The sequence below is a fragment of the Heteronotia binoei genome, chromosome 19 (assembly GCF_032191835.1).
Source record: "Heteronotia binoei isolate CCM8104 ecotype False Entrance Well chromosome 19, APGP_CSIRO_Hbin_v1, whole genome shotgun sequence".
In the NCBI taxonomy this organism is placed as follows: Eukaryota; Metazoa; Chordata; class Lepidosauria; order Squamata; family Gekkonidae; genus Heteronotia; species Heteronotia binoei.
This window is the reverse complement of record NC_083241.1, coordinates 26,207,128-26,230,884: the sequence shown is the minus strand read 5'-3', so window position 1 is coordinate 26,230,884 and position 23,757 is coordinate 26,207,128. Positions and strand designations below refer to the sequence as shown.

At 44.6% G+C, this 23,757-nt stretch overlaps 1 protein-coding gene across 1 annotated transcript; it reads left to right on the top strand.

The window, feature by feature from the left end:
• The first annotated feature begins 2,406 nt into the window (after positions 1-2,406).
• On the top strand, positions 2,407-22,858 carry LOC132587807 (zinc finger protein 560-like). The gene is made up of 5 exons (XM_060260183.1): positions 2,407-2,519; positions 4,003-4,132; positions 4,461-4,578; positions 8,500-8,633; positions 22,573-22,858. Exons 2-5 carry the CDS (start codon positions 4,012-4,014, stop codon positions 22,602-22,604), a joined length of 405 nt encoding a protein of 134 aa, XP_060116166.1. The 5' UTR covers positions 2,407-2,519; positions 4,003-4,011; the 3' UTR covers positions 22,605-22,858.
• Positions 22,859-23,757: the final 899 nt, after the last annotated feature.

The following is a 23,757-nucleotide window of genomic DNA, read 5'->3' as shown; positions in this document are numbered from 1 at the left end:
TATCTGCATAGCAAAGGATTTCCAGATCCTTGCAGCATAAACGAGAATAAAAATGGTAGAAGTCTTCTAAAGCATATTTTAATACTGTCATGATCCTAGGCCTGGTGAGAGAGAAGCCTGAGTAGGAGTGGCTACAGGGCCTACATTTTCCCGGATCCCTTCAGTTACTTTGATTGGGTAAATGCAATTTTGGAGGGAAAACTGGCTCAGAGGGGTGGGACCTGGAAAGAAAGCATAAAAAGGCCAAGCATTGGGCAGGGTTGTTTTCTTTGGAAAAGGCTGCAGGTAGAAATGTTCTCTCTAAAGAGGCTAGGGAGAAAAAAGCAAGAGGGAATCCCTCATCCAAGGAAGGTAAGTCTATTGCGATTAGAGGAAGGGAATGTTTAGGTATGTGTCAGGGTTTTTATTTCGTTGTACCAGCCTTTACTGTTTCTCTATTCACTGTTGCACTAAAAAGTCTTACAACCCAGTTATTGTTTTTGAGCACTTATAATAAACCTGTTGTTATTGTCAAACTGCCTGGGTCCTCCATTCTCTTTCGTCATGGTTAAATGGTACTTGCTAATGAGGAAGACAGAGGTGAATAGGTGTACTGGGCCCTCCCATACAGACCCTTACCAAAGTGGTGGCAGCCAGTAGAAGCCCTCCCTGATCCCCTGCTGTATGACAAATTACTTTGGAGTTGCAAGTCAGAGACTCCGGCCCCATAAATAATAAATCGATAATAATGGCAGTGCAAAAGTTGGAAGTGATCTTGTTTTTGTCTTCCAAAGTTCTCCAGCTCAGTCAGAGCTGGCTAACTATTGTGGCTAATTTCTGTTCTTCCTCTCTGGTAATAAAATGTACAATCATGAATCTGTCTTGAGGTTTTCAATAAATCCCTGCACATTTATGAATTCAGAGGAACATTTCTTTTGCAACTGTTCAGAACACTTGCATGTTAAATGACTGGCTTGCCATGCAGTCATTTGCATTTCAATAAGGGCTGCTGGAACACTTTGCCCAGAGTTAGCTGAAAGAACCTAAGAATTCTTGCAGAAACCAGGGTTTGGGTTTTTTTGAACAATCCTATGCTTTTTGGTGTGAAAGATCGGGGTCGAAAAAGCGAGGAAGCTGGCACTAAATTCCTAGCTATTACAGCAGCCATAGCATACAATATGGTGGTTGTAGTGGGAAGTACTGTCTAAAGCACGGGGGTCAAACATGTGGTTCAGGTGCCAAATCAGACCCCCGGAGGGCTCCTATCAGGCCCCCAAGCAACTGGCCGACTTCCTTTTCCCTATATTTTGCTTCCTTCTGCGTAACAGTTTGCTTTGCAAGGCTTGCTCCAGTGCACATGAGCTGCTGAGCAAAACCTCTTATTTTCTCCATTGGCTGAGCCTCAGGGAGGAGGGGGGAGGCAGAGCTTGTTTTTCCAGGCTCTCAATCACACAGCAGAGCTACTGAGCAAAGCCTCTCTTCTTTCTATTGGCTGAGGCTCCCCCCTCCCCTGGGGAAGGAAGGAAGGAAGGAGCCACAGCTTCCTTTGCCCAGTTCCCTGGTGGATCCCATGGGAGAAATACAAAGAAAGCACCTTTAAAATCAATGAGCATTAACATTTTAAGCATGTTGTTTTTATATATTTAATTTGTTTTTATATATTCCCCCTCCCCTCTGAATCCCAGAGCCAAGAAGCAATATCAGGAGAAAGCTTTAGCCTCTAGGCCGTGTTGTTGGCCACTGTGTGGGGTAGAATGCTGCACTAGAAGCAGCACTGGGGTGTGATCCAGCAGGGCTCTCCTGCTGTTCTAGGTGGAAAGTCCACTCCTGGCAGTTTATTCCCCTCCCCCTTGTTTGGACACAGCCTGAGAGATTTTCTCACTCACGCTCTGCATTAACAACCGATGCAGCTCTGGGCCGCTCTGAGCTCCTCCTGGGGGCTGCCCAGTTTGACGCCCCCTCCGACTGCGCCTTGCTCGCTCCCCAAACACCAGGAGCAAAGCCGAGGACAGAAAGGCGGACACTGCTTTCGGGGGCACGTGGGAAGGCTGGCATCCTGAGCGCGGTTACTTGGGAGTAAGCCCCGGTGGGGAGGGGGGTTACTTCTGAGTAAAGGCGCCACATGAGAGGGCTGCTGCGACCGTCTTGGGAATCAATCGGGGCTTAACGTTTCTTTCCAAATGCAGCCGATGGAGAAAGGCTTGCAGTGGATTTAGAAGCGGTGCAATTTGGGCTGGGGAACAGAAACCCCGTCGTCACAACAGCGATGGTTTCGGGGCCGAGGAGGGTCTCCGGCTTCCCAAATTGCTTTGCAGGCGGTTCTGGTTCGGAGAGAGGAGAAACGCGCTTCCTCCAGCCAAATTGGAAAGCCCCTCTAAGGGGAGGGGGAAGGAAGGAGAGAGGGAGCGCACGCGCAACCGAGCCCGGACCGCGCGGGCTGTTGCAAAGGCGGCACGTGGCGCGGGGTTTCTGCTTCCCTTCGGTTGCCTTTTCCGCCTGCCCAAGCAGCCGGGAGGGAGTTGGGCTGGAACCGCCAGCAGGTGAGATAGGAGAGGAGCACTTCCCACTCACTGAACTGGGGAGGCGAATCCTAGAGGTGTTTCACAGGGAAGCAAGTTCCCATTGGATTTAGAGAGCAGCCCCCCCCCCACACACACTCCCCCCCCCCCATTGTTGCAGAGCGTTCAAGGCGCTTCCCCTAGACTAGCTCACAACAATCCTTGTAAAATAGGTCAGTCTTATGATTGTGGGCGTTGCAAAGGGGGGGGGGGAGGCCACACCAGGTGCGTTTGACTGGGTCCTTGGGGGGCACCTGCACTGTGGAGCAGTTGGTAAAGTAGGCTGTTCTTTGATTGCATGTTGTACCAGTGGGGACTTGTGATTCAGCGGGCAGGGACATGGACTGGGCACGTAGGGGGTCCTGGTTCTCAGTCCTGGGCATCTCCATGTCAAAAGCTGTGGCAGTTGGGAGATGTGGAAGGCGTCTGCCTCAGACCCCCAAGAGGAGCCTCTACCAGGTTTTTCTTAAACAATTTTTTAAAGTAGAACAAAGCAGTAGACAAGGGCACCTTTAAGACCAACTAATTTATTCAGAATATAAGCTTTCGTATGCTCTTAAGCGGACTTCATCAGACAAAATGGAGTGGCAAGCTATCTTTGAATATAGGGAAAGTGGGCAGTGAGTTGGTATGCAGAGTCATGGGAATGTTTTTAGCAGATTAAAAGAATCCCAAATTGGGGTCTGTGTTTGTTTAGTATCGTTAACTGGGCTGTAACAGCCGTGGAGGGTGATAAAAAGCAGACATGTCATAGGTCTGAAGTGCCATAAATCTGGGTGTCATTCTGACTTCTTAGTTGTGGGTTTAAATGGAGGGCATTAGTATCTCAAGAAGTTATAGCAACATTATAGTTTGCCATTAGAAGAAAAGAATACATTAGAATATAGTTGAAGATGGGTTAGTATATGTAAAAAGATAAACAGCCAATATCCCTATTTGAGTATGTCAATACAAAACCCCAAAATATTCTGATACACTGTTCTAAAAGAGAAATACATTCTAGTTTGCCATTAGAAAAATGTTTTTTAAAGTATATCCAAAAATAAAACCCAAATATATAACAAAATGTAAACAAAGTACCTCTTTCACTTTAACATTGATTATGCAGAATCATTATCATTGCTAACAATAACACAATTGAAAAACAAGAAAGGTTCCTCATAATGTAATATCTGAATTGGTTGGTTAGCATAAGGGGAGGTAGGACTTTTTTTGAGCAGGAATGCAGTTCCGGCTGGTTTGGTGTCAGGGAGTGTGGTTTAATATGCAAATGAGCTCCTGCTGGGCCTTTTCTGAGGGGAGGAAATTAAGACAGAAATCAGAGCTACCAGCTGAAAGTACTGATGCCTTTTGGAGATGTATTGCATTCCTTTCATGGAGTGGGTGGCCTGTTGGATGCTTCCCCCTTTCTTGAATGCTCAGGGCGGAAGCAGAAGATCAACTGGGCCATCTTTTCTTCTTTTAGAGATCCCCAATGGCCCTTGGGAAAGGAGCCATGTCCTTCACAGAGGACAAATGGGCTCTGCTGCAGCCAGGCCAAAGAAAACTCTTCTGGGAAGTTCTTCAGGAAACGTACGAGAACGTGGCCTTTCTAGGTAAGGATCTTTTCACTGTCATCATGAACTTGGAAGACAAGGGAGAGGGCGACGTCTTGTTTGATCCTCTTTGATCTCGGAAGTCGTCTGAAAGGTTTGATTCCCTTTCACATAATGAGAAAATAGAGGGGAAGAAAGTCCAGGATCTCTTCAGCTGGTCTCAGATGCAGTGAATTTGCCTTACGTCGCTACAGAAGAATGAAGAAGCCTTCTTGAAAACTTTGGCCTTATTATTCCATTTGGTTCTCGTTCTTGCTGGAAACCACAATTCCCAGACAGAGTTGGGAGCACCAGAATGGTCCACCTTGTCTTTTCTTGGTGTTGGCAGGGTGGTTTTTGCTAGAGAGAGAGAAGGACATTTGGGGAACTTGGATGTCAACAGGGACTCTCTTCCTCTTTTTGTCCAGCTGGAGGGAGAATTTGGCTTTCGCTTGGCTGCAGGAAAGGTGAGCTTCTGATTTCATAAACTGGGGCAGGGAAGGAGAATCCAAGAGCTTTAGAGAGGTTTGCTCTGTGATAGATCATTGCGTGCTTTTGGGCCACCTGATCTTTAAGTATTCCTCCAATTCAAGGGTGTCCCTATATGCAGCCTTCCGGGAGAGCCAGTTTGGTGTAATGGTTAAGTGTGTGGACTCTTATCTGTGAGAACCCGGGTTTGATTCCCCACTTCTCCACTTGCAGCTGCTGGAATGGCCTTGGGTCAGCCATAGCTCTCATAGGAGTTGTCCTTGAAAGGGCAGCTTCTGGGAGAGCTCTCTCAGCCCCACCCTCCTCACAGGGTATCTGTTGTGGGGGAAGGAAATGAAGGAGATTGTGGGCTGCTCTGAGATTCAGGGTGGAGGGCGGGATATAAATCCAATATCATCATCGTCTTCGGTCTGCCTTTGATTCAGTATCTAGAACTATCTTATGGAACAAACTAGGAGCCGCTAACATTGACAGACAGCTACTTTTCCGTATCCAGGCCTTGTATGACCAGACATTTATTAGGGTCAAGTGCTCTCATCAGCGACTCTTGACAGACCCCATCGGTACAGCCAAGGGGGTTAAACAGGGTTGCCTCCTGGCCCCTCTTCTTTTTTAATTTTTATATTAATGATCTGGTAGCACACACAAATAAATCAGATCACCATCCTCCAAAATTAGGAAACAAACATGTTGCAATTCTCCTTTACATGGACGATGCCATCCTCTTGTCAAGAAAACCCACAGGTCTCACAAGAACACTGAAAGCCTTTGCTCAGTTCTGCCAGTCCAATAAATTGGAGGTAAATCATTCTAAAACTAAAGTAATGGCATTTGCCAAGAGAATCATAGAATCACAGAGTTGGAAGGGACCTCTAGGGTCATCTAGTCCAACCCCTGCACAATGCAGGAAACTTGCAAACACCTCCCCCTAAATTCACAGGATCTTCATTGCTGTCAGATGGCCATCTAGCCTCTGTTTAAAAACCTCCAAGGAAGGAGAGCCCACCACCTACTGTGGATCCTGTTCCACTGAGGAATTGCTCTAATGGTCAGGATGTTCTTCCTAATGTTGAGCTGGAAACTCTTTTGATTAAATTTCAACCCATTGGTTCTGGTCCTACCTTCCGGGGCCACAGAAAACAATTCCACATCATCCTCCATATGACAGCCCTTCAAGTACTTGAAGATGGTGATCATATCACCTCTTAGCTGCTGCCTTTCCAGGCTAAACGTCCCCAGCTCCTTCAACCTTTCCTCATAGGACTTGGTCTCCAGACCCCTCACCATCTTCATCACACTCCTCTGGACCCGTTCCAGCTTGTCTATATACTTAAATTGTGGTGCTCAAAACTAAACACAATACTCCAGGTGAGGTCTTACCAGAGCAAAGTAAAGCACTACCATCACTTCACGTGATCTGGACACTATACTTCTGTTGATACAGTCCAAAATTGCATTTGCCTTTTTAGCTACCGCATCACACTGTTGACTCATGTTCAGCTTATGATCCACTAAGATCCCGAGATCCTTTTCGCACATACTACTGCTAAGACAAGTCTCCCCCATCCTATAACCATTCATTGGATTTTTCCTACTAACCTGATCTCTTTTTTTGAGAAAGTGACTACCTTGCTGGATCAGGGGAATGCTGTAAACATCGTTCATCTTGATTTCAGTAAGGCTTTTGATAAGGTTCCACATACTGTCCTTGTTGACAAGTTGGTAAAATGTGGTTTGGATCCTGTTACCGTTAGATGGATATGCAACTGGTTGACAGATCACACCCAAAGAGTGCTTGTGAATGGTTCCTCATCCTCTTGGAGAGGAGTGACAAGTGGAGTGCCTCAAGGATCTGTCCTGGGACCTGTTTTGTTCAACATTTTTATCAATGATTTGGATGAAGGAATAGAGGGAATGCTTGTTAAATTTGCCAATTATACTAAATTGGGAGGGGTTGCAAATATAGTAGAATACAGAAACAGGATACAGGAAGACATTGACAGACTGGAAAACTAGGCTAAAACAAATAAAATGAATTTTAACAGGGACAAATATAAAGTTCTGCATTTACGTAGGAAAAATCCAATGCATGGTTATAGGATGGGGGAAACTTGTCTTAGCAGTAGTATGTGTGAAAAGGATGTAGGGGTCTTAGTGGATCATAAGCTGAACATGAGTCAACAGTGTGATGCGGTGGCTAAAAAGGCAAAGGCTGTATCCACAGAAGTATAGTGTCCAGATCACGTGAAGTGATGGTAGTGCTTTACTTTGCTCTGGTAAGACCTCACCTGGAGTATTGTGCTCAGTTTTGAGCACCACAATTTAAGAAGGATATAGACAAGCTGGGAACGGGTCCAGAGGAGGGTGACGAAGATGGTGAGGGGTCTGGAGACCAAGTCCTATGAGGAAACGTTGAAGGAGTTGGGGATGTTTAGCCTGGAAAGGCGGTGGCTAAGAGGTGATATGATCACCATCTTCAAGTACTTGAAGGGCTGTCATATGGAGGATGATGTGGAATTGTTTTCTGTGGCCCCGGAAGGTAGGACCAGAACCAATGGGTTGAAATTAAATCAAAAGAGTTTCCAGCTCAACATTAGGAAGAACTTCCTGACCGTTAGAGCAATTCCTCAGTGGAACAGGCTTCCTAAGTAGGTGGTGGGCTCTCCTTCCTTGGAGGTTTTTAAACAGAGGCTAGATGGCCATCTGACAGCAATGAAGATCCTGTGAATTTAGGGGGAGGTGTTTGTGAGTTTCCTGCATTGTGCAGGGGTTGGACTAGATGACCCTAGAAGTCCCTTCCAACTCTATGATTCTATGATTCTGGAGTTAACTCAGACCAAAGTGGGTTTCAGTCCCCTTCTTTGTGGCATTGTAAGTCGCACAGTCACCTTGAAGCTGAAGCCACTGAGATGATGCAGTAGCTAACTTCTAGTTCCAGCTGCAGTCATTGCACGGTGCTCAGATATCTGGAAACGTCTCTGAGGCAGCAGGTTTGTGCTGGGTGTTCTGTGCCCTGCCTCCCTCGTCTGCCACCCCCAAGGATCACAAGCAGGAGTGAATAGGCCTTGGGTTTGTCAGGAGAAATACAAAAAATAGACCTTAACTGGACCAGTTTTATGTTTATGGAGCTGGATGCAAGCTTTAGAGCAGGAGCTGCCAAACTTGCTTAATGGAAGAGCCACACAACATGAATGTCAGATCCTTGAGAGCCACAAGGAAGGAAGATGAGGGAAGAATAGGTAGAAAGAAAGCAACTTTAAATGCATTCTCCAAGCTGCTAGCTGGCTTGGCTTGGAGAAGTGATTTAAAGAGAGGAATGGTGATGGGGGCTTTCAAGAGCCACACAATATGTTTGGGCACCCCTGCTTTAGAGTAATGCAGCACACCTCTGCAGACAGGAATGTTTACAGCAAAAACTTCAGCTAATACAGTTGCCTTGTATTTCTGTTATGGTATATGCAAAATAGTCTATGCTATATCATTATAGTCAATTAGAGTTTTCTTTATATTCAAGAAAACTCTGTTTTAAGAGAATTTGACCAAAAGAAATCCAGTTCTGTGCAGTGTTCTCAGTTTGTATTTCTTGGAGACTTCCTATATATTATATGTGTCAGAAGCTTGAAACAACTATTGCAATGTTTATTGTCATTGGCTTGATGCATTGCATTCTTTTAAGCAAATGACTGGCCAATGGGATTCTTCTTTCTTTCTTGAATACTCAGCTGAGTGTGAGCTAGCTTGTGGTTTTGTTAGCCCCCGGCGCAAACTAATTTATGCGGTAGCTCACAACATTAACGCCGGTAGCTCACGAAGCAGAATTTTTGCTCGCGGGACTCCACAGCTTAGAGGGAGCATTGGCAGGAATAGATGAGCAGCTGGGCAATATTTTCTTCTTCCAGGGATCCCCAGCCAGTGCCCTTTGAGGAGGTGGCTGTGTCCTTCACGCTGCAGGAATGGGCTGTCCTGGATCCAGGCCAAAGACAACTCTACTGGGAAGTGATGGAGGAAAAACATACTATGATGACCTCTCTGGGTAAGAATCTTTCCCCTTTTGTCATAAATATGGAAGAGAAGGGAGGGGGTGCCATCTTCCTTTGCCCCTCTGTGCTTCCTGGGCACACGTTCATTTGCTACAGAGACGACAGGGGCAACTTTTCAGGATGCACAACATGTATGGTTTAGTTTTTAAAACAATTTTATTTCAGTAACATATGGTAACAATCAATTCTTCGCATTATTAATTATTTATTTTTATCTATCCCATATATTACTTTTCTAATCCCCCTCCCCCCATTACTTGACCCCCGCTGGTGTTGTATACTTAAAATCCTAATATTTAAAGGTACCACTAATAAAACAAAAAATTCTATTTTTCCTTTCTTTTAAGACTTAATCATTATCAAAAATTGTTCAATGTCCTTTTACTTTCCACTCTTTTTCTATATAACTTCTAAACTTCTTCCACTCCAACCTAAATGTTTCTAAATAATAGTCTTTTAAAATTCTTGTCAATTTGTTCATTTCACTCCATGTCATAACTTCTACAATCCAATCCCATTTCTCTGGTATTTTTTCTTGCTTTCACAACTGTGCATACAATGTCCTAGCAGCTGAGAGCAAGTACCACATTATAATTCTATCTTCTTTTGGAAATTTTTCCATATATAATCCCAACAGAAAAGTCTCTGCAACTTTCTTAATTTCATATCCCAAGATCCTAGATATTTCTTGTTGAATCATCTGCCAATATTTTTTTGCTCTTTCACAAGTCCACCACATATGGTAAAAAGAACCTTTATGTTTTTTACACTTCCAACATCTACCTGGCATCGTATTGTTCATCTTTGCCAACTTTTTGGGAGTTATATACCATCTATACATCATTTTAAAACAGTTCTCTTTAATACTATGACATGTTGAAAGCTTTATAGAAATCTTCCAAAGATATTCCCAAGTTTCCATCTGTATTTCTTTATTTACATTAATTACCCACTTAATCATTTGGGATTTCACGACTTCATCTTCTGTAGACCATTTCAAAAGCAGTTTATGTAGTTTTGAAATTAATTTTTCATTATCTCCAACCAGAACTATTTCCATTTCTGTTTGTTCTTTTCTTATTCCTTCAGTTTTGATATCTTTTTCCACCAAGCTCTTTATTTGTTGCATTTGAAATCAATCATATTTATTATTCATCTCTCTTGCAGTTTTCAGCTCTATTTTACCGCCTTGTATTTTTAATAGCTGATTATATGACAACCACTTTTCTTCACCCGCTTCAGCTGTTATTTTTATCACTTCTGCTGGCACTATCCATAACGGTTTTCTCTCATCCCCATATTTCTTATATTTCATCCACGTATTCAACAAATTATTTCTTATATAATGGTGAGAGAAAAAAACATCCATCTTTTTTTTCCATAGTACATATAAGCGTGCTAGCCGAATTTATTTCCATGACCTTCCAAAGCCAAAGGTTTTCTGTTTAGTAGCATCACCCATTCTTTTATCCACACTAAGCAGACTGCTTCATGATATAGTTTTAAATCAAGTAATTGGAATCCTCCTCTCTCTTTTGAATCTGTTAAAATTTTCATTTTAATTCTTGGTTTCTTCCCAGCCCACACAAATTCTGAAATCTTCCTCTGCCATCTGTTAAACTGTTTGCTATGCTTCACAATCAGAATAGTTTGAAATAGATACATTATTCTTGGTAAAATATTCATTTTAATTGCAGCTATTCTTCCCAGCAATGACAAATTAAGTTTATTCCATTTTATCATATCTTCATCCATTTTACGCCATAGCTTCTCATAATTATTTTTAAACAAATCAATATTTTTCATTGTTATCGCCACACCCAAATATTTTACCTTCGAAGTAACTTCACAACCCGTTAGTTTTTGTGACTCCTTCTGTTTACTTACTTGCATATTTTTACATAAAATTTTTGATTTTTCTTTATTTATATAAAATCCCGCCAGTTCTCCATATTTCTTGTATTTTAGCTAACAGCAAAGGTGTTACTTGAGTGGGGTTTTCATTTATAAACATTATATCATCTGCAAATGCGCTATATTTATAAGTAAATCCTTTTATTTTTAATCCTTCTATTTCTTTGTCATCTTGAATTTGCATCAGTAAGATTTCAAGTGTCATTATAAACAACATTGGAGAGAGCAGACACCCTTGTCTTGTACCTTTACTAATTATATCTTCTGTAAGGTCTGCATTTATACATAGCTTTGCACGTTGTTCAGTATATATTGCTTTTATCATCCTTATAAAGTCTTCTCCCAACTCCATTTTCCCCATAACTGCAAACATAAAGTCCCAATTTAGATTATCAAATGCTTTCTCTGCATCCACAAAGAATAATGCTACTTCCTTTTCTGGATGTCTTTCATAATACTCTACAATATTTACAACAGTCCTAATATTGTCTCTTATCTGTCTTTCGGGAAGAAACCCTGCTTGATCTTCCTTTATAAAATTTATCAAATATTGCTTTAGTTGTTCTGCCAATATCCTTATGTATATTTTATAATCATTATTCAATAATGAAATCGGTCTATAATTTTTTACATTCGTGACATCTCTATCTTTTGGAATTAACGAAATCACTGCTTCCTTCCATGTATTTGGTATTTTACCTTTTAATTTTTGGAGTTTGGGTATTATTTCCTCTTTAAAGGTTTTAAAAAACTTAGCTGTATATCCATCTGGCTCAGGTGCCTTTCCAATTTTCATTGCATTGATCGCTGCTTCAATCTCTATTCTTTCAATTGGCACATTCAAAACTTCTTTCATATTTTCTGTTAAGGGTGCTATTTTAATATTTTGTAAATACAGTTCCATCTTTTCTTTCTTTATTTTAACACCCTTAAATAATTCAGCATAATATTTTAAAAATTCTCTTTTTATTCCTTCTTGATCCACCATTTCTCTTCCATCAGCCGCAATCTTACTAATAATTTTACTTTCTTTTTTTTTTTCAATTGCCAGGCCAGGTATTTTCCAGGTTTATTTGCTCCCTCAAAAGACTTTTGCTGTAATTTTTTCAAATTCCATTCCAGTTCTTTATTTAACAAATGTCTCATTTCTGTTTGCAATATTGTAATCTCCCTCATAATTCTCTTTTTCCCTGGCCTTTTCTTTAATTCGCTTTCTTTTTTCTTTATTTCATTTTGAATGTCCAACATCTGTTTATCTTTTGCCCTCTTATCTTTATTATTCAATGATATCAATATTCCTCTCATTACTGCCTTATAGGCATCCCACACTGTCTGGAATTCAATATCTTCTCTGTCGTTTATTTGGAAGAAAGCTTTGGACTCATTTTCTAGAGATGTCACTATTTCTTTATTCTGTAATAAATCTTCGTTTAACCTCCATCTTGATTTTTTCAACGAATTTGTAATCCACATTATTGGATTATGATCAGCCCCTATTTTAGGCAAAATCTCAATTTTCTTTGTTATAAGGCTCAAATCTTTAGTGCCCCACAACATGTCAATTCTAGAGAAAGAATTATGTCTTGCTGAAAAAAGGTATAGTCCTGTACTTTAGGATTAAATTTCCTCCATATATCTTCCAAATTTTCTTGTTTAACCAATTCAAAAAAAGATTTTGGCAATTTTCCTTCTTTATTATTCCTTTTTTGTCCAGATCTATCCAATACATTCTGAATTGTTCCATTAAAGTCCACCATTATCAAAACTTGATCATATGTCAGTTCATCAAGTTGTTGTGTAATATCTTTAAAAAATATATCCTTCGCCCCATTTGGTGTCAAGTCTGCTGATTCAATAACGAGGCCTTGTTGATACAAAGATTCTAGTTTATTGATATCATTGTTCTCGACTTCAGGGAGATTGAAAGACTGAAGATCATACAGTAAAGTGTAATCATATAAGGTATACTTCAAAGGGATTCTTTAGGGAGGGGGTACTATGCAGGGCACATTCACACATTGATGTTACAAATTCATTCTCAGGCCTGGTGGCCTTGGGCGGATCCTCCCCCGGTGCCCAGCCTGAGAAGGCACCATAATCTCTTTCACATATTCCCATTTCAAAGCAAAGCTACATAACAAAGGAAGGGAGGGGGGAGAGGAAAGTTCGAGCTAGCAGCATTGATATACAGTGTGGTTTTTACCCAGAATGCTTCCCCCTGAACCAAAGCTGAAACACAGACTTGACCAGAGTTAAAGCAGACTTGACATTTGGTGCATACAGTCCCAATAACAACGTTTTTCCCCATTCAACGTTATTTCTACTGCTACAAATCTTCCATTTTTGTCTTTAAATACTAATTTAGGATCCAATTCCTGTTTAACATAAAAAACCACTCCCCTTTTCTTCTGCTCAGCCAAGGAATGAAATTCTAATCTCAATTGTTTATTCCATAAAAATTTATAATCCTTTTGCTTGATATGTACTCCTTGTAGACAAACTATATTACAATTTTGCTTTTTAATCCAATAAAATGTTGCCGTTCTTTTTTGTGGTGAATTTAGTCCATTTACATTCCAAGATAATAATTTGTAATCCATCATGGTGCAAATTCTTTATTTTCTTCATAAAATCTACGCAGTTCCTGTAATTGTAATTCTTTTTCCTTGAAGTTCAAAGCTCAAACCTTCAGGTATTATCCATCTATACCTCATTTCATTATCCTGTAATTTCTCTGTCAATTTTTGTATGTTCTTCTGTCATTTATCACTTGCCTTGGTAACTCCTTCATGTTTCTTACTCTGCTGCCTTCCATTGTCAATGTCTTTTCAAAATTTTTGTTCATGATCTTTCCCACCATTTCCTTTGTCATATATCTTATGACCACATCTCTGGGTAGATTTTTTTTTGTATAAAGTGAGTTCACTCTATACATATAGTCATACATATTTCTAGACCCTTCAGGATCTTCCTCCAAAAATTCTGCAATTATCTTTATTATATATTCTTTCATGTCACTTTCTTCCTTTTCAGGTACTCCTCTCAGACGTATCTGAGTCTCCATCAATTTGCAGTCATGGATTGCCACTTTTTCTTGTATTTTCAACAAGGTGGAAACATGTACTTTCATTCTCCCTTCTACCTCCTGCACTTTCTTAGATGTTTCTTCAGTCTCATTTCTGAGATCTTCAATATCTTTTTAAATCTCTTCTCTATGGTTTCTTTCTTAGAGGCAGTTATCATCTCTTTCATACCTTTCATCATTCTAGCCTCCATGGCCTCTAATTGTTCCTGCATTTTCTCCAGAGAAGTAGCCCTTGTACGGGTTTGCTCATGCTCTTGACATTTAAAAACACCGAAAATTTTGTTCTCACCAATTTAAAATTTAACTATCGGGTTCAAAAGATTAGAGCTTGCTTTTTCCAACAAGCCTAATTTTGCCGTCCTCAGAGCCTCCTAGGCTGAGATATTACTTTTTAAAGTTTTTTATTTCTTTCAAAATGGCGGTCGCGACTTTCTACTTCTACCCTTTACTTCTACCCTTTAAAAAAAATTTCTTTTTTCCTTTAAAAACTTTTAAAGTCTATAATTAACAATAATGCCCAATAGTATTTATCTTTTCATCACTACCTCTATTATTTCCAACAATTTTTAATGTCTCGAACACCTTAAAAATGTTGTTTTAATTTGACCTCCTTGTAATGGCCGCCGATGTTTTTCTATGGTATTATAATCCTAGAGTAGGCTTTTCATCTGATACTTCCTGCTTTACTTGCCACCAAATCCCGTTTTCGCTGGTAGAGAGATCTCACGATACTTGACGTACTTCCTGTGTTGACTGTATATGCTGCAGGTCTGTGACAATGGTGCTCTTTTTTCAAAACCACAAGTAGACCAAACAATAAATTCCTTCTCACTTTTTAGCGCTGCCCTTTAAATTTAAAAAGTCCAGATTTCACCTCTTCATTCCTTCTTCTTTCAAGCTTTCTAGATTTCCATTTCCCACCTTCTGAATTTATTCTGTTTAACTTTAAATAGTCCCAGAATGAAAGATAGTAATCTGTACTTTTTCTGCAAGTTATCCAGATCCACACCGGTCTTGTATAGCTTTAGATGTTTAATAATGTCCAAGAAGGTTAGGATTCTGTCGAGATTATGTCAAATAAATGACTCCGGAAACTTCTGCAGATGATGAAAATGCAACTCTTCTCCGGAGACCCCTCAAAGGAGCCCCCCCCCCGGAACTCTCTTTTAGCCAAGGTAAATCTCCACAAAGTTTTCTGTGCATATCTTGGACTAATTTCTGACTGAGAAAAGTAGGCAGGAGGCATTAGTTTGCCTTCCACTACCCCGAACAGAAGTTCCAGCCTGCTCCTTTAATGAGAAGCAGCTCAGCTTGGCATTTTCCTACCCCGGAAGTCACAGAACATGTATGGTTTAGATCTATGGGCCAAGGAAGTATTTTGCATCCTGATACCACTCACTTCATTGGTGAACATCTCAAGGGTGAGTAAGGTAGCTGTTCTAGTTTCATGTATTTTAAAAACTTCAATTAATTTTGTTTCTATCAGACATTTAAATATTTTTCATTCTTCCCAACTTTTAAAAAAATTTCTGGTGCATTCAGTGTATGATTGGTTTTCTGTATGTTGTTATCAAATTAATGTAGTACTCAGTTTGACTTATTCCACATAGGAAGAACAGGGGTTGAAATGAGTTTGGTATTAGTTCTAGCGCATGGAGAAAATATGTTCTTTTAAACTTGTATTTTTGTAAATGGACATTTGTTTTATGTATTGGGATTACGTAGTTAAATACTGAACCAAAAGATGGTTGTTTTTAATTATATTTTAGCACTAGCATTATTAAATTCTATACTGTTATTTTATACTATGTGCATAGTTTTATTTTACTTTCTTTTTCGTTGTCCCAGCATTTTTTTGGTTGCTTTTCTTGTGCAGGGTTGTTGTTTTTTTTTGACTGGGAAGAAGATGATGATATGGGATATATATCCCGCCTTCCACTCCGAAGAGGTGAGTGGGGCTGAGAGAGCTCTCACATCAGCTGCCCTTCCAAGGACAACTCTTGCAAGAGCTGTGGCTGACCCAAGACCATACCAACAGCTGCAAGTGGAGAAATGGGGAATCAAACCCGATTTTCCCAGATAAGACTGAAGAGTGACCTGATAGGCAAGTCTATCCCTATCCACCACACCACAGAGGATTTTCCCCACCTCCAGACTTTTCTTTTGGAGATTTCTTCCTGCCAGTTGATGTAATCGGCCTGCTGCCCCAGTAGGCAAAACTCGGTTTTCTAATGCAGCACAAAGGATTGCATGCAGGCCGTTTTTCTCTCCCAGCAACTCTTGTGAACGCTAATTATAAGAAGGAATCCAGAGCATGCCCCTGTGCTTGCGAAACACCATCTCAAAGACTAGTTGGAAGGTCTTCCGCATCCGGTGATATGCAGCGCTCTTAGAGGGGAAAAAGAATTCCAGCAGAGTAACCAGTTAATTGTGCCATTCTAATGAAAGAGCCGTGTCACTTAAAAGGTGTATTTTTTCCCCCTGTTCCTCCTTGGGTGGTCATAAATGGGAAATGAGAGGTTGTTTTATCCAACACCACTGCAAAGAATAGACATTGTCACCATTCAAAGTGAGTACTTAGGATGTATAATAGCAATGTCATATTTGTCAGAGCAGCTAACAGATGGGAATGTTTAAATGTGGGGGGGGGGGGAGCTATTAGTGCCAAAAGAGGGGGGAGGGGGTTAAGTGCCACTGGATCTTATAGCTATATAAATGCCCTTGAAAAGTGAGCTGTCTGAATTAAAAATCATCGAAGAACAATCCGATGTGATAAACGGTTGCCAGGTGATGCCCTTTTGCTGAACAAAGGAATGAAATTTATAATGGAGCCATGTCCAAAGAGATTGTGCATTGGGGGGGGGGGGGGACTTGTTTTTGAAGCATAAGGGGACCTGAGTTTGAAGGGCGTCACCCGCTTGGCACATCGGGTTTGGGACAAGATGTAATCAGGAGCGAACACATGGATTTCCGAATTGTCCTTCTTTAGCTGTGGAGTTCAGTCTCTGCAGTACTCCTATAGTGGAATGAGGGGGGCCGGCCATGAAATATGCGTTCCCATCCTTCTGATTCCAACTGACTCACCACTGTTTGGATGAGGGAGCTCTCATGACTGCTGGGCCTTTTATTTCCTTACTTCCAGGTCCCACTCCTCTGCTCTCCACTGGGCAGGATCTTCTTCGTGGTCTCTGTGCCTCACACTCATGGGATAGTGCGCCTGCGCCGATCCCCGAATCGGTATCTGAAAAAGCCCGGGATTTTTCCGCGCTCGGCGCCAATGAGCATGCGCAAGCGACCCACTGCGCATGCCCACCAGCGCCCGCGCGGCAATCCCGCCAGTTCCTTTTTGACCGCTGCGCTGAGAGGTTTACCTTTCCGTTTCCCCGGTCGGTGAGAAGATTTTTGGCTTCGCCTTTTCTTCTCGTTCTAGCCCGTTTACCGTTGTTGTTTAGTAGTTAGTTGTAGTTCATAGTTGTTAGTTAGTTAGTTAAAAAAAAAAAAAAAAGCGCGTTTTGTGTTCGCCCGCCGGACGGCCCTTCGGGGCGCTTCGCCCGCGCTTTTCCCCCACTCCTCTTTTTCTCTCTCAGATTGTTCTGGGGAGTTTTTTTGCGGCTACTTTCTATGGAAAGTCGCTGGGGGTTTTTCAAACGCTGTCGTGCGTGTGGGAAGAAGATCGCCCCTCCAGACGGTCATTCCCTGTGTCTACTGTGCCTGGGAGAGGCCCACCGAGTAGACTCGTGTCCGCATTGTCTCCGCTTTTCGAAGCAGACGAGGAAGAACCGGGCGGCTCGATTATCTGCGGCACTGATCGAATCGGCGCTTACACCCCATCGACCGATGGAGGTATCGGCACCGAAGTCGTCCGAAACCCCGGCCCTGGAGCTCGCATCGGCCGATGCGGCTCCGATACGGACTTTGGACTTGCCGGAAGAGCGTGGCTCCACGAAACGTTCCCTTGAGGGCTCGGTGGATACGCCCGCTAAAAAGCACCAGGAGGACTCGGGGACCCGACCTCCGAAAAAGGCGAAGTCGAAGGAGAAGCGAAAGCGACCCCGCACTCCTTCCCCATCGGGCGGTGCGTCGACATCGACGTCGACAAAACCTCCGAAAAAACCTCGGACGCCTCCGCGCCGTAGCCCAGCCCAGCAGCGCCTGTCGGCGTCGGAACAAGAGCCGGAAATCGACTTAACCCAACGGTCTTCGTCTTCGGGCTCCCGTCGTCGCTCTGAAAGCGAATCGACCTCGGAGGTTGATGCGTCGGCACCGGTGATCGACCCACCATTCAAGCCCCGAGTCAGGCGAGACACATTCTATCCTCCTCAACGCTTCCCGATACCACCGTGGGAGCAACGCAGGTGGCAGCCTCCCTACTCCCGGTACGAGACCTGTCGTTGGTACCCGGACAACTACCACGATTGGGAGCAAGCATCCCAATTTTCATCGGTGTCGAGGGTATCCCATCGGTCTCGGAAGGCCTCTGCGTCGGCGTCGGTTCCCCCGGATCGACAGTTGGTTCCGGTAGATGTGGATCGAAGACCACCGATCCTTCCACCGCGAGAATCGACCCCGTTGCTCTCGGAGCACTCCACACACAAGGACTCCTCGTCGTCGGAGTCGGAGAGTGAAGTTCAGGGATTGGAGCCTTCACCGGGTTCCCAGACGGCTGAGGATCTCCCGATCTCGCCGTCGGAGGATCTGAAGTCCTATGGGGACCTTGTGAAGCGGATTGCCGCCACCCTCAAGCTGCCTGTGATGCAACCGGAGCCAGTAGTGGACGACAATGTGTTCGATATAATGCAAAGGAACACATCCACTGCGGTTGCCCTGCCAGTGACCAAGGTGATCCTCCAGGTGGTCAAAGAGCCTTGGGCGCGACCCTCCTCGACGCCAGTCTCATCGAAACGGCTGGACCATATGTATAGGGTCCAAGAGACTGGGGCTGAGTTCTTGTTCACCCATCCGCGCCCGAACTCGGTGGTCGTCTCCTCCTCTTCGAAGGCAAGGAAGGTCCACTCCTCCCCACCGGACAAAGAAGGGAGGAAGATTGATGGAATGGGCCGCAAGGTCTACTCCGCGGGGGCACTCGGCATAAAGGTGTCTAACTATGCCGCCTGCATGGCTAGATATCAGTATGCCGTGTGGGAACAACTTTCCCCCTTCCTTTCCTCGTTAACTGAGGAAAAGAGGGCTGCTGCAACCAGGCTACAAAAAGAAGGTCTCGCTGTGGCCAGACAACAACTGGCCGCAGCAAAACATATGGTTGAAGCCTCGGCCAAACAGATTACGTCTGCAGTCTGTATTCGACGGCACTCCTGGCTCAGGTCTACCACGCTCCACCAGGACACTAAGACCTTCATCGAAGATCTGCCGTTTGAGGGTGACGGGCTCTTCAGCACCACAACTGACTCGGCGCTGCAAGAGTTCGACAAGAGTGTCAAAACCTCTAAGAACTTGGGTGTCCAATCTGCTCCTAAGGCTTCCAAATCCAAGCAATGGTCCAAACCCTGGACCAAGAAGCCTTATCAGAAGTTCTCTCCGGAGCAATGGCGTCCTCGCCCTGCCCAGTCCGAGCGATCACCCTACTCGGGTAACGGCAGGAACCGTTATGGATCACAACCGCCCAGCAAGTCGAAGGGGGTTTGCTCCCAGAAGCAGGGGGTTTGACTTCTTCCAAGCACGCGTCGTCGTCCCCGTTGGGAATTCATCCATCCGCCTACGCCCTTTCCTGCCTGCCTGGGAGTTGATTTCCACAGACAGGTGGGCTCTGTCCATCATAGAAGAGGGCTACAAAATAGAGTTTGTTCAGACTCCAAACCAGCCCGTGGTAGTCACCACTCCCCCTTCCCCACCTCTGCTGACGGAGGTGAACAACCTCCTACAGAAACAAGCCATAGAGGTAGTTCCACCGGAGGCCAGGACGGGAGGCTTCTACTCCCGGTACTTTCTGGTTCCCAAAAGGGACGGGGGCCTAAGGCCTATCATGGACCTTCGGAGTCTGAACAAATTTATTCTGTACCAGAAGTTCAGAATGGCTACGCTGCAAACAATCCTGCCCCTCATCAATCAGGGAGACTGGATGGCGACCCTGGACCTCAAGGATGCTTATTTTCATGTCAGCATCCATCCCGCGTTCAGGCGTTTCCTACGGTTTGCAGTGGGTGCTCGTCACTTCCAATTCAGGGCCCTGCCGTTTGGACTGTCTACTGCTCCTCGGGTGTTCACGAAGCTGATGAGTGTGGTGGCTGCCCATCTTCGTCTGCAGGGAGTCGTTGTCTTCCCATACATCGACGACTGGCTTCTTGTGGCGAAGTCGAGGGAGAGTCTAACAACCCACATCGCTACCACTCTGCGTCTTCTTGGCACCCTGGGGCTGCAAGTCAACCTGGAGAAATCCCATCTCACTCCCTCAAAGACAGTTCAATTCATAGGGGCTCTGTTGGACACTCAACAACATCGAGCATTCCTCCCTTCGCAGAGAGCGAAGGACATCATCAATCTGGTGCAGCTACTTCAAAGGCGGCGGTGGGGCACGGCTCAGCAGCTCCAGCGGATGCTGGGGCTGATGGCCGCGACGACAAGCGTGCTACGTTTCGCAAGACTGCACATGAGAGGCCTACAGATTTGGTTCTTGCGCCACTTTCGGCCTCTCAGAGACTCACCTCGAAAGAGGTTCACCATTCCACCCGGGACTCTCCGCTCCCTGCAATGGTGGGGAACAGAGAGCAACATCCGTCAAGGGGCCCCTTTTCATCTGCCGACCCCTACAGTAACCATCGCTACCGATGCCTCCATGTGGGGGTGGGGAGCCCACCTGGAGGAGCTGTGTGTGGGAGGCAAGTGGCCACCGAAACTGAGCCGGTGCCATATAAACTACCTAGAACTGCTAGCAGTTCACTTTGCCCTTCGATCGTTCCGTCCACTGCTGGTGGGACAGACTGTGGCATTGCTTACGGACAATACCACTGCCCTGTGCTATATAAACAGACAGGGGGGGACAGTGTCTCGCAGGCTATGCTCACTGGCGATGGATCTCTGGGAGGAGTGTCTCCAGTGGGACATTTTTGTAAAAGCTACACATCTGCCGGGGGTCCTCAACATACAGGCGGACTCTCTCAGCAGGGGTGGAGCCTCCCCACACGAATGGGAACTGCAATGGAGGTTCCTAGAGCCGGTGTTCCAACTCTGGGGCTACCCACAGCTGGATGCTTTCGCCACAGCGCAGAACAAGAAGTGCCCATTGTTCTGTGCCAGGGGAGGTGCGGATCCGGCTTCCTTGGGAGACGGACTTCTACTTCGGTGGGAGGGCTGGTTCCTGTACATGTTCCCGCCCTTACCTTTGCTAACGAGGGTGGTCCACAAGTTAGTGCAGGAGAAGCCACGTTGCATTCTGGTGACCCCGTGGTGGCCCCGTCAGGGCTGGTTCTCGATCCTGCTCCAGCAGTCGAGGGGGACCTTTTACCAGTTCCCGGCAGAACCGGACCTGTTGTCGGCCCAGGGAGGGCACGTGCTCCATCACAACGTGCCGCACCTGAAGCTGACAGCGTGGTTCATCGACCACTAGACTTCTCCACCAGGGTTCAACAAGTGCTCCAGAGTAGCAGGAAACCTTCCACCCGTGCCTCTTACGAGAGGAAGTGGAAAAAGTTCAGTGACTTTGTGGTTGACTCTCCAATGTCACCTGACACTGTTGGGCTGCCCACAGTTTTTGAGTTTCTTTTGTCCTTGGTGGATGAGGGGCTGGTATTCTCATCCATTAAGGTCTATTTAGCAGCTATTTCTGCTTTTCATGATTCAGTTGAGGGTTACTCTGTCTTTGCTCACCCGCAGTCCAAGAGATTTATGAAGGGATTGTTCCGCCTTCATCCCCCGTCTAGATCCCCTCCACAGCTGTGGGATTTGACTTTGGTCCTGGACAAGTTGACTCGTCGCCCCTTTGAGCCTATGGCGACATGTTCCCTGCAACTTTTGTCTTGGAAGACTGCATTTTTAGTTGCCATCACTTCGGCACGTCGTGCAGGGGAGCTCACAGCGATGCGGTGTGACTACCCATACCTTGCCTTTAGAGAGGCTGGGGTCTCTCTGGCCCCAGACATTACTTTTCTCCCGAAAGTGGTTTCCCAGTTTCACCTTAACTTAGAGGTTTGGTTGCCCACCTTTTACCCTAGGCCTTCCTCGGATGAGGAACGCAGACTGCACGCGTTAGATGTTAAGCGTGCCCTCCTGTTTTATCTAAACCGTTCACGGGGTTTTCGTAAGGACAATCAACTTTTTGTTTCCTACTCTGCCCCAAAGTTAGGGTCCAAAATTTCTTCTCAGAGACTGTCCAAATGGCTCACTGAGACGATCAGACTTTGTTATTTGTTGGCTAAGAAGCCTCTACCTGGACCTGTTCGTGGACACTCCACAAGGGCGATGGCCACGTCGGTGGCATTCCTGAAGGGTGTGTCCCTTTCCGATGTCTGCAAGGCGGCTACCTGGTCTTCTCCGCATGCCTTCATGAAGCACTACGCGCTGGACGTGCATGCTCAGCAGAGGACTCGGTTGGGAGCTGCGGTGTTGCAAGCTGTTTCTTCAGGCTGACCGTCTTCCCGCCTCCAGGTATGCTTTGCTTGCTAATCTCCCATGAGTGTGAGGCACAGAGACCACGAAGAAGATAGACAGGTTGCTTACCTGTAACTGTAGATCTTCGAGTGGTCATCTGTGCATTCACACTACCCGCCCTCCTTTCCCGCTGCTGACGGTCTCTCTTCAGTAAAGGGGCTTTCAGCGGTCAGGGAGGAACTGGCGGGATTGCCGCGCGGGCGCTGGTGGGCATGCGCAGTGGGTCGCTTGCGCATGCTCATTGGCGCCGAGCGCGGAAAAATCCCGGGCTTTTTCAGATACCGATTCGGGGATCGGCGCAGGCGCACTATCCCATGAGTGTGAATGCACAGATGACCACTCGAAGATCTACAGTTACAGGTAAGCAACCTGTCTTTTTCCCTCCATAATGACAACATCATCATCACCATCACAGCCCCAGAAGAAAATGGTGCTTGGTACAGCAAGAATCTTGTGAAGATTTCCCAAGAACTTGGCTAGATCTTGAATTACAGAGTACCATCTATCAGTCAGATATCTGACTGTGACGATGATGATGATGATCATGATGTTCTCAGCATGCCCATTTAAAACTGATTTTTTTTTTGTGAGCTCATTAAACATGAATGTTATAAAATAGCCTCTCTGTGATATACATGGTATTTAAAATGTAATTAAAAAGTGTCACAAAAGAAAGAACGAAATAAACTGGGAACAACAGTGAGAAAACCAGGCAGGTATCGAATGCTTGCAACAACAATGTTCAGAAACCTGAAGAAAAGGAAAGAGAGAGCCTGCATATGTCCTTCGATTTGCAATGACTGAGATGCAGGCTCCAGCTCTGCCGGTTTTTGGTGAAGAATCCTGAATTGCAGTATTAGAGAAGAGCAGAATAGCCATGACCAGTCAATGGAAACTCTTACTGGCCTCCATCAATCACTTTTCGCTCAATACAAGGGAGCTTCTAGAATTCTACCTGCAACTGAAGCTTTTCAAGCTGAAGGCTTTGGCCTCTCCGCCCCGGAAAATGTCTAGAAAGGAAGCCAGATCCAATCCGGCTGCATTACTGACATTTCCCCGCCATTCATAGCTACATTTGGAGTATAAATAGATTTAAATACACTTTCCGCACAACATTTTGTGTTCCATGCCGCATTGGAGGAACCTTGTGAATCCAAATGCTGAAAATATACCTAGGTGCTTGGACTGTGTGTGAGAGCGAGAGAGTTCTGAGAGAAAGCAAGCACCTGTTTGGGGACCAATTATGAACTGCAGAGAACTATAAGCCCTAATTAATGAATAGCAATGGGATTCTCATTTAAGCAAAAATCAACCCTCCTTGAAAACCGAACCTGGAATGTAAATGATGCAATCAAGGCCTAATTCATTCTGCCGGGCGACGCAGAAAGGCGCAATGCAATTCAAATCCAAACCTCTTATTGAATTTGCATGTTTGAAATGTTCCAGGCCTGCCATAGCATCACCGTCACCTTCCTTTCAAAAAGAAGCAAAGGGTGTGCAGTTTGAAAGTGTTCTTT